Source organism: Lepidochelys kempii, chromosome 6, assembly GCF_965140265.1.
Source record: "Lepidochelys kempii isolate rLepKem1 chromosome 6, rLepKem1.hap2, whole genome shotgun sequence".
NCBI lineage: Eukaryota > Metazoa > Chordata > Testudines > Cheloniidae > Lepidochelys > Lepidochelys kempii.
Genome location: NC_133261.1, coordinates 14924491 through 14938871, shown reverse-complemented (window position 1 = coordinate 14938871; position 14381 = coordinate 14924491). Strand labels below are relative to the sequence as shown.

Sequence of the window (14381 nt, the reverse complement as noted above, 5' to 3'; positions counted from 1 at the left end):
CCCCAGCAACAAGAAGGGACGGCCACAGCACAGCCATACCCAGGCTTTAATTGGCACAGACCCAGCTGCAGAGAGGGGCTGCCTGCCCCGCAACCCACACACGGTGACATGGAGTACAGCAGACAAGCCAGCAACCCTCCTACCCAGAGGAGGCAGAGCGTGGTCGCTTCCCTAATACTCAGTACCCCACTGCCCCCCACACCCCATGCCTCTCCAGGCTCTGCTCCCCCACATACCCTGCTCCCCCAGGGTTCTGAGCCTCACCCCCCACACTGCCCCATCCCATCACCCTAACCCCCACCACACTCTGCACGATGCCCTTCTTCACACAGGCCCCCCCAGCCATGCTCTGCTCCCTCCCCAGCACACACTGACCCCCCCCCCCGACAACGCCCCTGCCATGCTCTACCCTGCATCCTCTGCTCTCCTCTAGCACTGACCCCCTCAAACCCAAAACATGATTTGTAGCAATAAAAACAGAGCACCAAGGAAAGGTTAAAAGCCCCGTGGGTGGGACCTGCAGCCCAGGGCGCCGCTCAGGACAAGCCCAGCAGCCCCTGCCCTCCACAGCTGGGGCTGCCCCACCCTCTGGAATTGCAGCCCCGACAAAGCATCTCCTCCTGAGTCCATCCAGGCTGGGGGCTCCCGATACCTCCCAGCCCCACTCAGCTGTCGGGGGCTATGTCCACTCCATGGGTCACCGACAGGCTGGGCACCTCCATGGGGAGCCTCCCACTGGCCCAAGCTGAGTCTCCTGCCCAAGCAGGGGCACCATGCCTGCCTCAAGCTACCTTGCCACCCGGCCCCGGCCCCCCTTCTGCTTCTTGGTGCCTGTTGATGTCTTGATAGGAAGGGGGGCCGTGCCCTCTGGTGGGGGCGGCAGCAGCGGCAGCCCTAGCTCCATGGGCTCCACCGCCAGGCTGGGCTTGAAGGCCTCGAAGGGAGAGAACTTCAACGGGCTGAAAGCAACAAGGAAACTGGGAGTGAGACCCCCACAGAGAGGGAGTGAGCCGGCCCCATCCCAACCCCCACAGGTGGCCAGGCCTGGGAACCCTGCAATCAACAGCCCCACGCCCCAATCCACAGCCCCCATCCCACCCCCTCCTCGGGAACATTGTGATCAACCCCAGGTCTTGGCACTACCTCCCTGCCCACCCAGATCCACAGCTCCAAATGGCAACACCATACAGAGAGAGGTGTATCTACTGCTGGGAAAGCCCAGGAAGGGGATGCTAGAGCCACTGCCCCCTAGAGGGGAAAGACCCCATATCCCACTCCCCATCCCTGAGTCAACCAGTTCCCCTAGGCTGGCGCCAGATCAGAGCCAGCGCCCCCTAGAGGGGAAAGGAGCCTTGCCTGTTGGTCACCTTGTTTGGAAGTGCCCCTAGCCGTACCTGACAGGCGTTCTGGGGCTGCTGTTGAGGCGGCGAGGGGAGCGCACCTTTGGCTGGAAGGAGAAGCCCTCCTTAATGCTCTCCAGCACCGACGGGGCCACATACGTGAAGCCCTGCAGAGAGCATGGAGGTCAGAGCAGCAGGGATGCCACAGTGCAAGCTCCACCCCCTCCCAGCTGAGACAGCACCCCCTGCTGGGAGTCCTTACCAGGAAGGCCTGGTTGGCACTCTCACTAATGGAGGCATCGTCAGGGCTGTCCACGGGCGTCTGACGAGTGAAGCGGGTGTCGAACTGGCTGACATCGTCATCCGATTGCTGCAGGGCAGGAGGGAGGGGGACAAAGAGGGGTCAACCCAGAACGGAAGGGGCAGCCTGGCATCAGCGCCATTTGCCAGTGGGGAGGATGGCAACCAGGCTTGCCACATAAAGGATCTGGCTTCCCCTTTGCCATCCAGGTTTTCCTCCCCGAGGGGGCTGGGAGCTGCAGGGCCCCATGGGGGCTGAGCGCCCTGCACAGCTGTCCTGGACATCTGGGTCCCATTCTCCAACACTGTCTCGGTCCACCTACCCGCAATCCTGGGAAGGCTGGGCTGCAAGGAGCCCTAGGTGTGAGTGCTCTGCACTGCCACCCAGGTGAGGGTGCTGGGAGCTGCGAGGTGAGACATCTATTGCCATATGGGAGAGAGCAAGGCAGGCCTGTGCTGGGCTCAGCCCAGGCTGGGCTGGGCAGGGCAAGCAAGGAGCAATGGGCTGGCTCTCTCCTGCCATTGATGAGTGGCTCAGGGCAAGGGCAGGGCAGTACCAGGCAGGGCCTGAAGGGTGGGTCCAGCTTGCGCGCCAGCAGCTCATCCCAGTTGACATGGCGGAAAAATGGCTGCTTCTGTAGGAACAGACATACAGGCAGGAGGTCAGAAGCCCAGCAGCTGCTCCCCCTCCCCTATTGCCCAGCATCTGCCCAGCTCAGGCCTGTGCCCTCCCCTGGGCTCCCCATGCAGACGCCCTCTGGTGCGGGGAGTCCTAGGCCCAGGAAGGCTATGGCAAGGCTTGGCACAGCCTCCACCCCCTGCCTAGAGCCATGGCACATGGAAGGGAGCCGCCTCCTGCCACTGACTCCGGTGTGCCCATGGGTGCAGGTAGGGGAGAGAATCCCCCTTTCAGAGCGCTGTGTACTGCCCCTTCTCCACCTCCAGAAGGCACCCTCCCACCCCACCCCACCTACCTGCACATCGGCTGCGTCGCCCGTCCCACCCCCAATCCTCTGGCTGGGGTTTCTCTTGAGGAACTGAAAAGAGAGAACGGAGTCAGGCCACCCCTCAGGGAGCACGGCCTGGCAGACATGGGGTGGGGGGCACTGTTTATATACACACACACACACACACACACACACACACTAAAGGGTTCCCCCCTGCCCCCACCCTGATTCCACATCTAGTGGCAGCCATTTTGGTGAAACCCACACAAAAGCTCTGATCCAAGATCATGCCCTTCTGGTTCTGGGGCTGACAGGTCGGCAGCTGTGAGGAGCGGAAGGGAAGGAGATGGCAACAGCGTCAGACAGGGGCAGGTGCCAGTAACCATCTGGGGGCAGTGGCACCTCCTCATACAGGTCAGGAGCGTGAGGGGCAGCATCCTAATTGGGGGGGGGAGGGAGGAGAGGGCACATGCAAGCAGTACCTTCTTGAGTAGATCGCGGGCATCGGGGGTCAGGTAAGGTGGCAGCACCAGCTTCCCCTTGAGGATCTTGTCAATGGTTTTCTTCCGGTTCTCAGACGTAAAGGGCGGCTGCAAAGGAAGCACAGAGGGGGCTGAGCACCACGAAAAAGCGGGGGTCATGCTGGGAGAGGGGCATGACTCAGCATACCTCAGTGGGGCACAAGGGCCACTGAACCTAGTGCAGAACAAAGGTCTGGGCTGGGGTGGAGGGTGCAGAGTGAGGGACCGCGCTGGGGTGAGGGAAGGTGCCCTTTGGTGCAAAGGCTCATGGGACAGAGCAACAGCCAGGCCCAGCACTGTACCTGGAGAAAGGGAAAACCCTCAGCCTGCGGCTCCGGCCCCCCACCCCCATGTTAACAGCACAAGCAGAACTTGCCGATCCAGTGAGCATGTCGTACATCAAGGCCCCAAGGCTCCACCAGTCCACGGCCCGGTTGTGTCCACTCCGCATCAGGATCTCTGGAGCCCTAGGGGTGGCACAGACACCCTGAGCTGCTGGGCCAGCCACTCACCACCCCAAGGCCCCTAGGAGAGCAGTGCGAGGGGAAGGGCAGTGTCTCTGGGGCCGGGTCACACGAGGGAGCAGTGTGAGGGGAGGTGGGTGTCTCTGGGGCACCTACATGTACTCAATGGTCCCACAGAAGGTGTGGGTGACGGCTCCCTCATGGATCGACTCCTTGCACAGTCCGAAGTCCGTCAGCTTGATGTGCCCTGAGAGAGACGAGACCCCGTGGGTCAGACCTCCGGAGCCAGAGCTCTCTGGGCCCCACATCCAACCCCGCCGCCCCCGGGCTCCATACCTTGGCTATTCAACATGATGTTCTCTGGCTTCAGGTCCCGGTAGATGATGCCGTTGCAGTGCAGGTGGCCCAGGGCCAGCGTGATCTCGCTCAGGTAGAAGCTGCGGCACAAGCAGGAATGAAGCAGTCAGTACCACCTGAACACCCGCAGCTCGCGGGGGCGCTGCTCCCTGATGTGCCAGCCATGCAGCTCCCCCAGCAGAAGCAGCAGCTGACATGCCCAGTCAAACCAGGGGGATGGCTCCCACCATGCAGAAGAACTGGGCACTGCCCAGGGGAGCCAGTCAGGTCCTGGGAAATACTGTGGGCACCCCCATGGCACAAGAACCTCTTCACCACTCACAGACCAGTACAGCCCCCCTCTCCCAGGCTGGCTGGGCCCCAGCTGGCATTTCCTCTCTGCCTTCCTGTGCCCTCTCTCCTGCTTAGCTCTGCACCTGTGCATCCCATACCCGCCTCTCCTTGCTGGGACCCCCATGCTCCCCCCAGCCCATCTCTACCTCCTCCCAGCCTTTGCTTGTCTCCCGCTGGAGGAGGTTGGCTGCCATTTGAACCAGTAGCGACTGCCACTTTGTAACCAAGGATTGTGGCATTGACCATGGTGTCAGCAGGTCACAGTGAGCCTCAGGCTGCCCCTGGCAGTGTGCACAACGTGGGACGCTGAGCTGTGCCAGTTACTACGTATTGCAACCTGCTCCCATTCTCTGCTGCACACAAGCCCCTGCCTGCCTCAGGTTCTGGCGCCAGCAGGTTGGCTCTGCCTTGGTGCTCTGGCACGGGAGCACCGTCTGGCTTTAAACACAGCTCTGCACTCGGCACCAACTCAGTGATCCCTCTGAAGAGCCGCAGTCTGTGGTGTGTTTACACAATGGGAGCAGGTCGTTTCCACACAGACTTTGGTCAACACAGCAAGGGCGGGACGGGCACTGGGCTGGAGTTTAGGAGTCTACAAAAACAATCACAACACAGCCAGAGCACTGGCGGGGTGAGGGGGTGGGTTCTGTGCTCCCAGCTACTCCAGTCACTGACCATGCTGTGTCCTCCAGGAAAATGCCCTCACGCTCCAGCTGCATGAAGAGCTCTCCACCTGTAGACCCAAAACAAAGAGGTACCTGAGCTCCCCACACAGGTCCTGGCTCCTGCCCCACATCCCCCCACACCCAGAGAGGTCATGAGAGTAGAGAGGGGCCAGCTCTGGCCAGATTGCAGGCCGACAGCACTATACAGTCTCCAACAATACTGTGCTCACATAGGTCACTCACATGAAGCCTGCTCTCTCCCCTAGCCCTTGCTAGGGCCAAACCCTCCCAAGCCACCCCTGACCTCAGCCCTGCCCCATACCACTCAAGCACTCAAGGATGAGGTAGAGCTTGCCACCCGTCTGGAAGGCGTAGATCAGGTCCACGATGAAGGGGTGTTTGATGGCCTCCAGGATGTTCCTCTCAGCCTTGGTGTGAGCTGTGTCCTTGGCGTTGCAGGCGATCTTGGCCTGGGGGGAGACAGACAGAGAGAGGGGCATTAGGGTGCCAACAGGGGACATCTCCAAGCTCAGAAGCAGGAAGGGCTGGCCAGCTAGTTACCTTCTTCAGGACTTTCATGGCAAAGATCTTCCCAGCGTTGGTCCCCTGCACCTTCCGCACCTGGAACACCTGTGAGGGAAGAGAGGGGACTTTAGGGAGGGCGGTTGTACAGCTAGATCCCCACTGCCGTGCCAACGACAGGCAGGCAGCTTCCTCCAGCAACTCAGGGGACCATCTGGGAAGAGATGCCCCGATGGAAACAACATGACAGTATTCAGAAATGCAGCCACAGGGCCTTATGGGAGTTGTAGCTCAGCTGTCTCATGCAGCCCCTCTGTAAGCCAAGCTCCCCAATCACACTTACTTTCCCATGATGCACTGGGGCCATGCGAGAGCCACTTGGTGCCGCCTGTCCTTCGCAATAATTGAGTTCATGATGCATCCTGGGAGAGGTAGTCCAGCTAAGGAGCCAGGGCCAGGAGGCATTTGAAGTACATTACCCATGTGGCACCACAATGGTGTGTCAGAATTGAAATTTCTGATCAGTTCTCTCCACCAGACAAGTTACCCCCAAAACAGAGCCCTAGAGCAGGCCCTGGCAAGGGTCCCAGCACCCAATCCTTCCCTCCCACCCTTCTCGTTTTCCTCCATAGGGGTTTCTGCTAGCAGGGGTCCAGGAGAGAAACAGGGGTGAGTCAGTCCCACAGTGGCATCCCCCAGTACAGAGGGGTGTGTGCATAGGGAGGCACACACCCTTGCCCCCCACAGCTGGCCCCATCAGTCCGATTCCCCTGGCCCTTCCCTACCTTGCCGTAGCCACCCTTGCCCAGGACACGCAGCAGCTCGAAGCAGTGTGGCCCAATGCGCTCAGGGCCATTGTTGACGCTGCTCTCTGAGATCTCGATCTCCTCATAGTGCCCCACCGGCCTGAGGGAGATGGGCAGAGATGTGAGCAGGGAGCACATGCTGGAGACGCCGTAGGGAACAGGGAGGAAGAGCCACCCAGGGAGAGGACATACTGGACCAGTGATCAGCTGGGGGAAAGCCCCTGGGAATAGGGCAGGTTCTGGCTCCTGAGTGCCCACTCCCTCAGCTCAGGAAGGCTGGTTCGATTCATCAGCTCCCCAAAGAAAGAATGACATTTGTCGAAAGCCCCTGCCCCCACCCAGCCCCTTCCCTGGGCTACTTACTCCAGGCCATTCCCCCGCAGCTCCAAATCCATCTCCTAGGACAGAGGAGGGGAAATCAGACAAGCACACACTGACAATCCCCACAAGAACAAGGGGTCACAGGGATTAGGGGCAGTCTGCCAAGGGGCACAGGGGCTAGGGGCACCAGAACTAGGATCAGGCACTTGGAGTGTAAGGGGGCACCAGGGCTAGGAGCAGGCAGCCAGGGGTTGGGCATGGGGCAGAGGGGTGAGGTGTGTACCAGGGCTAGGAGCAGACTGCCTAAGAGTGCCAATGGGGTGTGGGGCACCAGTTTTCATGTCTGGCTGCTGGGAGGAGCCAGGCTTAAGGTCAGGCTGTGGAACAGCAAGGGGACAGGGAGACAACAGCCTCCCCAGGGGCAGGGTAAGGCGCTAGTTTCGCTGGGGTGTTATTAGTCACGGGTAACAAGGACGCTCCGTGATTGGAGTGCAGTCACCTTCTAAGGACATTGCTCATCATGCTGCCCAGAGTCACAGACTGTGGGGAGGTGGGACAAGACGCAGGGGGCCGAATCACTCACGCCCCTTCCTTGTGGAGCGTGGAAGAAAATCACATGCTACCTGGACACTGGAAGCAAGAGCAGAGGGAAGTGCTAAGGGGGGAGCGGGGGATAGGGGAGCACAAAAGCCCAGCGGGTGGGGAGGGGGGACTTCATATGGGGAACAGGTAGCAGGGTTGAGAAGCAGATTAGGGTGTCCTAGGGGGATATGGGGGTGTCCTGGGGGGAGCTGAGGAGCAGGTTGGGGGACCAGAGGTTCAGGCAGGGGATACATGGGTGCCCTGGAGGGCAAGTGGGGGCCCCTGGGAGACCAAGTTGGGGGGCCCAGCAGGGAAAAGATGGGGGCCCTGGGTGGGGGGGTCCCGGGCCGAGGCTCTGTCCACCCCCCGCTCTCACCGCCCCCAGCTCGGGCTCCTCCCCGTCGCTCCCCTCCTCGGTCTCCAGGTCGATGTCGAACACCCCGGCCATGGCGCCGGCGACAGCAGCGACGGCCCCGGGTTCCCCCGGCCGGGCCCCGCCCCCTCCTGCCCGGTGGCGCGTCACAGGCCTGCGCCCGCCACCGTCCCGGACCCCGAGCGCCGCGTGATGACGTCACCCAGGCTTCTGGGCCCCGGTTCGCGGAGGGGCTCGGGAAGGGAACGAGGAGCCTTGGGCAGCGCGGCGGCGAACGGGCTGCAGCGCGGGTCATCGGGCGCGCGAGACACGTCCAGAGGCCGCGAACCGGCGGAGCAAGAGGCGGGTTGACTCCGATGCGCTATTGTCAGCGGCAGGAAAAAACCTTTGGTCGGGAAGGGACCCAGCCGCGGGGGCCTCTGGGAAACGTGGCCCCGGGGTCGGAGCAGATGTATCCGTGCCCCTCCCGGGCCCCCCCCGCTCCCCTCCCCTGTGAGCCCCTTCCCGCGGGGGCCCCTCTTGCCTCCCCCCGGGGCCTTCCCCCCGGCCCCGCCACGCCCCCTCCCTGGGCGGGGCTCGCCTTGTTTTCCAGGCACGCCCCGGCCGGGAGTCACACGCCTGTCTGGCCCCACGGCACCCTGCTCCGCACATGCCGGGGGTCCTGTAACACGGGCTGGATTAACTCTCCTGTGGGGCCCCTGGGGGTTTGGGGTGCGGGAGGGGGCTCGGCTGGGTCAGGTGGTTGGGGGGCAGGTGGGGTCCGGGAGGGAGTTTGGGTGCGGGAGGGGGCTCGGCTGGGGCAGGTGGTTGGGGGGCAGGTGGGGTCCGGGAGGGAGTTTGGGTGCGGGAGGGGGCTCGGCTGGGGCAGGTGGTTGGGGACAGGTGGGGTCCGAGTGGGAGTTTGGGTGCGGGAGGGGGCTCGGCTGGGGCAGGTGGTTGGGGGGCAGGTGGGGTCCGGGAGGGAGTTTGGGTGCGGGAGGGGGCTCGGCTGGGGCAGGTGGTTGGGGGGCAGGTGGGGTCCGGGAGGGAGTTTGGGTGCGGGAGGGGGCTCGGCTGGGGCAGGTGGTTGGGGACAGGTGGGGTCCGGGAGGGAGTTTGGGTGTGGGAGGGGGCTCGGCTGGGGCAGGTGGTTGGGGGGCAGGTGGGGTCCGGGAGGGAGTTTGGGTGCGGGAGGGGGCTCGGCTGGAGCAGGTGGTTGGGGGGCAGGTGGGGTCCGGGAGGGAGTTTGGGTGCGGGAGGGGGCTCGGCTGGAGCAGGTGGTTGGGGGGCAGGTGGGGTCCGGGAGGGAGTTTGGGTGCGGGAGGGGGCTCGGCTGGGGCAGGTGGTTGGGGGGCAGGTGGGGTCCGGGAGGGAGTTTGGGTGCGGGAGGGGGCTCGGCTGGGGCAGGTGGTTGGGGACAGGTGGGGTCCGAGTGGGAGTTTGGGTGTGGGAGGGGGCTCGGCTGGGGCAGGTGGTTGGGGGCAGGTGGGGTCCGAGTGGGAGTTTGGGTGTGGGAGGGGGCTCGGGTAGAGAGTTGAGGTCTCGGGTGCAGGCTCTGGCTAGGAGGCGCTTACCTTGGGCTGCTCCTGGTCGGTGGTGCAGCATGGCTAAGGCAAGATCCCTGTCTCCCATGGCTCCACGCTGCTCTGCTCCCCAAGGTGGCCGGCATGTGCGCTCTGCATGGTGCCAATGGGAGCTGGGGCAGCGTGCAGAGATTCCCTCATTGCCGCTCCCCTCGGGGTGTTCTAAGACTCGGGTACCGGTGTCAGGCCCATGGCACGGAGACTTGCCACGGGCGGGATGAAAAGAAGCCATGGACTGCATCCGGCCCTGCAGGGCCCCCGCCTTAGCCCGAGGCCGTGGGCTGCAGCATCTAAAGCCCCTGCATTAATCTGGCCCTGCCTGTAACAACAACAGACAGCCTGGGTGCCAATGCCGTGAGGCCTGCCGATCTAGCCCGGCAAAATCCAGGGCCAGGGCCATCCTTAGGCATACGCAGAATACACAGCTGCGTAGGGCACCATGTAATTTGTGGGGCACCAAATTTCGTGGTGCCCTAAGCAGCTGTATGCAGCTCTGGCTCCAGTGGCCAGCCCCATCCCCCAGTCAGCCCCCCTGCTCCGCCCCCACCCTGCCCCCATTCGACCCCTTTCCCCAAGCCCCTGCCCCACCCCGCTCCACCTCTTGCCGCCCCTGGTCTGCCCCCACCGCGCTCCCATTCCACCCTTCCCCCAAACCCCCTCCCCCGAATGACGCAGCCCACGGGATTAGCGGGGGTACTGGAGCTGGCAGAAGGGGTCGGTCCTGCCCCTGCACACACCAGCGGCAGCAGCGGGAAGCAGAGCGACCTGGCGCCAGCCTGCTCCACTCTGCCAGCTCCCAGCCACATTGCTCCGCTTCCCGCCACTGGTGAGTGCAGGGGTGGGCCTGACCCCTTCCTCCAAGCCCCCTCCCTCAAGCGACAGGGCTGGGAGCTGGGGGAGCAGAGCGGGCTGGGGCTGAGTCGCTTTGCTTTCTGCTGCCACCAGTGAGTGTGGGGGGGCCCCGACTCCTGCTGCCGGTGCCAGGCCCCCTGCTTATCCCCCACGCTGCTCTGGGCCCCCCACAGCTCCTGCCCCCATGGCCCTGCAGCCCTTGAGCACAGTCACACACACCCCCCTCATGGAGGGGCTGGTCCCCCAGTGGAGCAGCCACTTCCCCCGCGGGGGGCGGGGGTAGTTGCTCGGGCTACGTAGGGCACTGCCATAGGTAGGGATGGCCCTGGCCAGGGCCCAGTGGTGTCTAAGCGAGGGGTAACTGTGATGTTCCCCATGGTACAGTCTGGGTCTGAACAGCTCTGCTCTCTCAACTCTCCAACCTGGGATGCTTTGCTGTGAGAACAACCACTCCCGGTCTGCTCACGCACAGCCTCAAGCATGTAAAATCACTCCCTGATGATATGAGAGCTTCTAGCCAGCCGCTCCTGAATTATATTACAGAGAGACACCAGTAAATTCCCAGTCTCAGATTTGTCCCCAGAAATGTGCATCTTGTACTGCCCAGCTCTTTCCTTCTGGGCAGTACAAGCTCACAGAAAGTCTGTTACTTCATTCATAGAAAATGATATGCACAAACCCTCTTATCTCAAATGGAGTTTCCCAAACTGTTCAAACACACGCTGGTTTAGATAAAACAATGAAGCAAGTTTATTAACTACAGGAAGATAGATTAGTGATGACAAGTGATGAGGCATAAAAGTAAGAACTGGTTACAAAGCAATAAAAGGTAAAACACAAACTAATATGTAACTTAACAAGCAAAGTGAATTTAAAGCAAAAGATTTCTCTCACCGTATGCTTACAGCAGTCTGGCTGGATTCCTTCAGCGAGGACCCTCCCCCAGTTCAATGATGCTTCTTTTGTCTTTTAAGCATTATTGATAGAGATGAGGGGAGAGAGGTGATTTGAAGCCTCTGTTCCTTTTTTTTATATCTTTTCCTCCTCTTTGAGAATCATCTCCAGCTGGGGTTCAGGCGACAGCCAGTCTGTTTGTCAAGATGTAAATTTTTCACTCACACCTTTCTTCCTACCGAAGAATGGCTGATTTAACTAGGTGATAGTCCATTTGATTGTGTGTACTATCATTATATGTGAAGTTATGAAGTTTTGCTATGTGTGTGGTACTGAAATGTGTTATGAGGTTGGGGAAAGCCCACAGCCAGCCTTTCAATGGCAACAAAGGAGCTGCTAGTAAGACAGATTTACATTAGAACCAGCCCGTCAGTTGTTGATGACTCCTCAGAGAAGGCATGTATGCAATGGGGGCTGCTTAGCACCTAAGTCACAGCCAGGATCTTTCTAGCCCCTGGAGAGAAAGTATAAGTGAGGATTGCTGACATCACTGCTTGGCCACTCTGCTCCCCCATAGAATCATAGGACTGGAAGGGATCTTGAGAGGTCATCTAGTCCAGTCCCCTGCACTTATTGCAGGACTAAGTATTATCTAGATCAGTGGTTCTCAAACTAGGGCTGCTGCTTGTTCGGGGAAAGCCCCTGGTGGGCCAGGCTGGTTTGTTTACCTGCTGCATCTGCCGGTTTGGCCGAACGGAGCTCCCACTGGCCGCGGTTTGCCATTCTAGGCCAATGGGGGCTGCAGGAAGTGGCGCAGGCCGAGGGATGTGCTGGCCACCCTTCCTGCAGCCCCCATTGGCCTGGAGCAGCAAACCGCGGCCAGTGGGAGCCACGAACAGCTGAACGTGCGGACATGGCAGGTAAACAAACCATCCCGTCCCGTCAGGGGCTTTCCCTGAACAAGTGGCGGCCCTAGTTTGAGAACCACTGATCTAGACCATCCCTGACAGATGTTTGTCCAACCTGCTCTTAAAAAGCCAACGGGAGGGCTAGAACTTTTTAAAATTGGGAAAAAACTTTTCCTTTGTCTGTCTCTCTGTTCCCTCGGGAGAGGAGACACAGAGCAGCAGTGCTGTAAGAAGCTTGCCCCAGGTATGAAAAAAATCATCAGATCATACCTAGAACTACTCATTTGAAACCCCAGATATGTAAGTAAATCAGGAAATATCTAGGAAGACATGATTAGGTTTATCTCTTATTTCTGTAAGGCTTGTGGATTCCTCTGTGCTAACCTCCAAATGCTTTTGTTTTGCTGGTAACCATTAAGCTGGACCTCAAGAAAACCATTCTTGATGCTTAATTATTATATTTGCTCTTTTTAAATCTAGCAATATCCTAAGTTCCAGATGTATTTTCCTTCTTTTTGTTTTTAATAAAATATACCTTTTTTAAGAACAGAATTGTGTTTTTGTGTCCTAAGAGGTTTGTGCAGATGTTGTGTAATTAGCTTGTGGCAACTGCTGATTTCCTTTGTCTTCTTTCTCAGCTCATCCCCGGAGGGGGCGGGTAAAAGAGCTTGAAGGTACCCCCCAGGGAGGAATTCCCAAGTGTGCCTTCCTGGGTTCAAAGGGGTTTTTTTGCATTTGGGTGGTGGCAGCATATACCCAGGTCAGATAGAAGCTGTAACCCTGCGGGTTTAATACAAGCCTGGAGTGGCCAGTATTAATTTTTAGAATCCTTGCGAGCCCCCACCCCCTGCACTCGAAGTGCCAGAGTGGGGAATCTGGATATCCCACAACCTCCCTAGTCAATTTAGTCCAGTGCTTAAGTACCCTGAGAAGTTAGGAAGTTTTTCCTAATGTCCAATCTAAACCACCCTTGATGCAATATAAGCCCATTGATTCTTGTCCTGTCCTCAGAGGTTAAGGCAAGGTTAAAACAACCTTTTATTTACTTGAAAACTGTTATCATGTCCCCTCTCAGTCTTCTCTTCTCCAGACTAAACCCAATTTTTTTCAATCTTTCCTCATAAATCCTGTTTTCTAGACCTTTAATCATTTTTGTTGCTCGTCTGGACTTTCTCCAATTTGTCCACATCCCTCCTGAAATGCGGTGCTCAAATGTTTGCTTTTTTTGCTTCAGTGTTATACTGTTGACTCATATTTACGTTGTGATCCAATATGACTCCAGATCCCTTTCTGCAGTACTCTTTCCTAGGGAGTCATTTCCCATTTGGTATGTGTGCAAATGATTGTTCCTTCCTAAGTGGAGTTCTTTGCATTTGTCCTTATTGAATTTCATCCTATTTACTTCAGACCATTCCTCCAGTTTCTCCAGATCATTCTGAATTTTAATCCTATCCTCCAAAGCACTTGCAACCCCTCCCAGCTTGGTATCATCCACAAACATTATAAATGTATTCTCTATGCCATTATCTAAACCAGGGGTGGGCAAACTTTTTGGCTGAGGGCCACATCGGGGTGCGAAACTGTATGGAGGGCCAGGTAGGGAAGGCTGGGCCCCCCAAACAGCCTGGCCCCTGCCCCCTATTCACCCCCTCCCCCTTCCCTCCCCCTGACTGCCCCCCTCAGAACCTCCAACCCATCCATCCCCCTCTGCTCGTTGTCCCCTCACTGCCCCCTCCCAGGACCCCCTGCCCCAAACTGTCCCCCCGGGACCCCACCGCCATCCAACCCCCCTGCTACCTGTCCCCTGACTGCCCCACCGTGACCCCTATCCACACCCCTGCCCTCTGACAGGCCCCCCCAGAACTCCCACCCCCTATCCAACCCTCCCTGCTCACTGTCCCTGGACTGCCCTGACCCCCATCCACACCCCCGCCCCGACAGGCCCTCCGGGACTCCCACGCCCTATCCAACCCCCCCTGTTTCCCATCCCCTGACCGCCCACCCCGCCAAACCTCTGCCCCATCCAACCGTCCCCTGCCCCCCAGGACCTCCTACCCCTTATCCAACCTCACCCCCTGCCGCTGCTGCTGCCCCCTTACCATGCCGCTCAGAGCAGCCGGAGCTTGCAGCCCTGCTGCCCGCATGGTGAGCTGAGGCTGCGGGGGAACATCAGGGGAGGGGCTGGGGGCTAACCTCTCTGGCCAGGAGCTCAAGGGCCGGGTAGGACAGTCCCGCAGGCCGTAGTTGACCCACCTCTGATCTAAACCATCTCAACACCTGGAAGACTGTCTGGAAGACACAGACTTTGAGAGGAAATGCAGCCTGTATACAAAGAACTGTAAGCTGCCTATAACCTCTCTTAGGGTGAGAAACTGCTTGATTCAAATCTTGCTTAGTCTGTAGAATTCAGAGTGAGTTTATTTTTATTTCCTATGTAACTAACTTTAATGTCTATGCCTACTACATATAATCACTTAAAATCTCTTTCTATAGTTGTTAAATCTGTTTCCTATTTTACTTAAAACTGTGTTTTTGGTCGAAGTGCTCAGAGAATCTCAGCTCAGGTTAATAAGGGCTGTTGCATGTCCACTACCCTTTGTTGGAGTGGCGAACTAATTAATGAGCTTGCACTGT

At 59.0% G+C, this 14381-nt stretch overlaps 1 protein-coding gene across 4 annotated transcripts; it reads right to left on the bottom strand.

Annotated features, from left to right (window-relative positions):
* Positions 1 to 389: 389 nt before the first annotated feature.
* On the bottom strand, positions 390 to 8018 carry RPS6KB2 (ribosomal protein S6 kinase B2). Of its 4 annotated transcripts, none has more exons than XM_073346854.1 (15): positions 7535 to 8016; positions 6619 to 6653; positions 6235 to 6355; positions 5489 to 5557; positions 5250 to 5397; positions 4938 to 4995; positions 3909 to 4009; positions 3729 to 3819; positions 3485 to 3575; positions 3070 to 3177; positions 2615 to 2677; positions 2198 to 2275; positions 1603 to 1710; positions 1395 to 1507; positions 390 to 959 (listed from the first exon to the last, which is right to left on the bottom strand). In XM_073346854.1, the coding sequence occupies exons 1-15, from the start codon at positions 7604 to 7606 to the stop codon at positions 788 to 790; spliced, it is 1428 nt and encodes a 475-aa protein (XP_073202955.1). In that variant the 5' UTR covers positions 7607 to 8016; the 3' UTR covers positions 390 to 787. The 4 variants fall into 4 exon arrangements, with proteins under 4 accessions (XP_073202955.1, XP_073202956.1, XP_073202957.1 ...); XM_073346855.1 differs by lacking the exon at positions 7535 to 8016 and adding an exon at positions 7076 to 7489; XM_073346858.1 differs by having other exon boundaries at positions 873 to 959; positions 1368 to 1507; positions 7535 to 8018.
* Positions 8019 to 14381: the final 6363 nt, after the last annotated feature.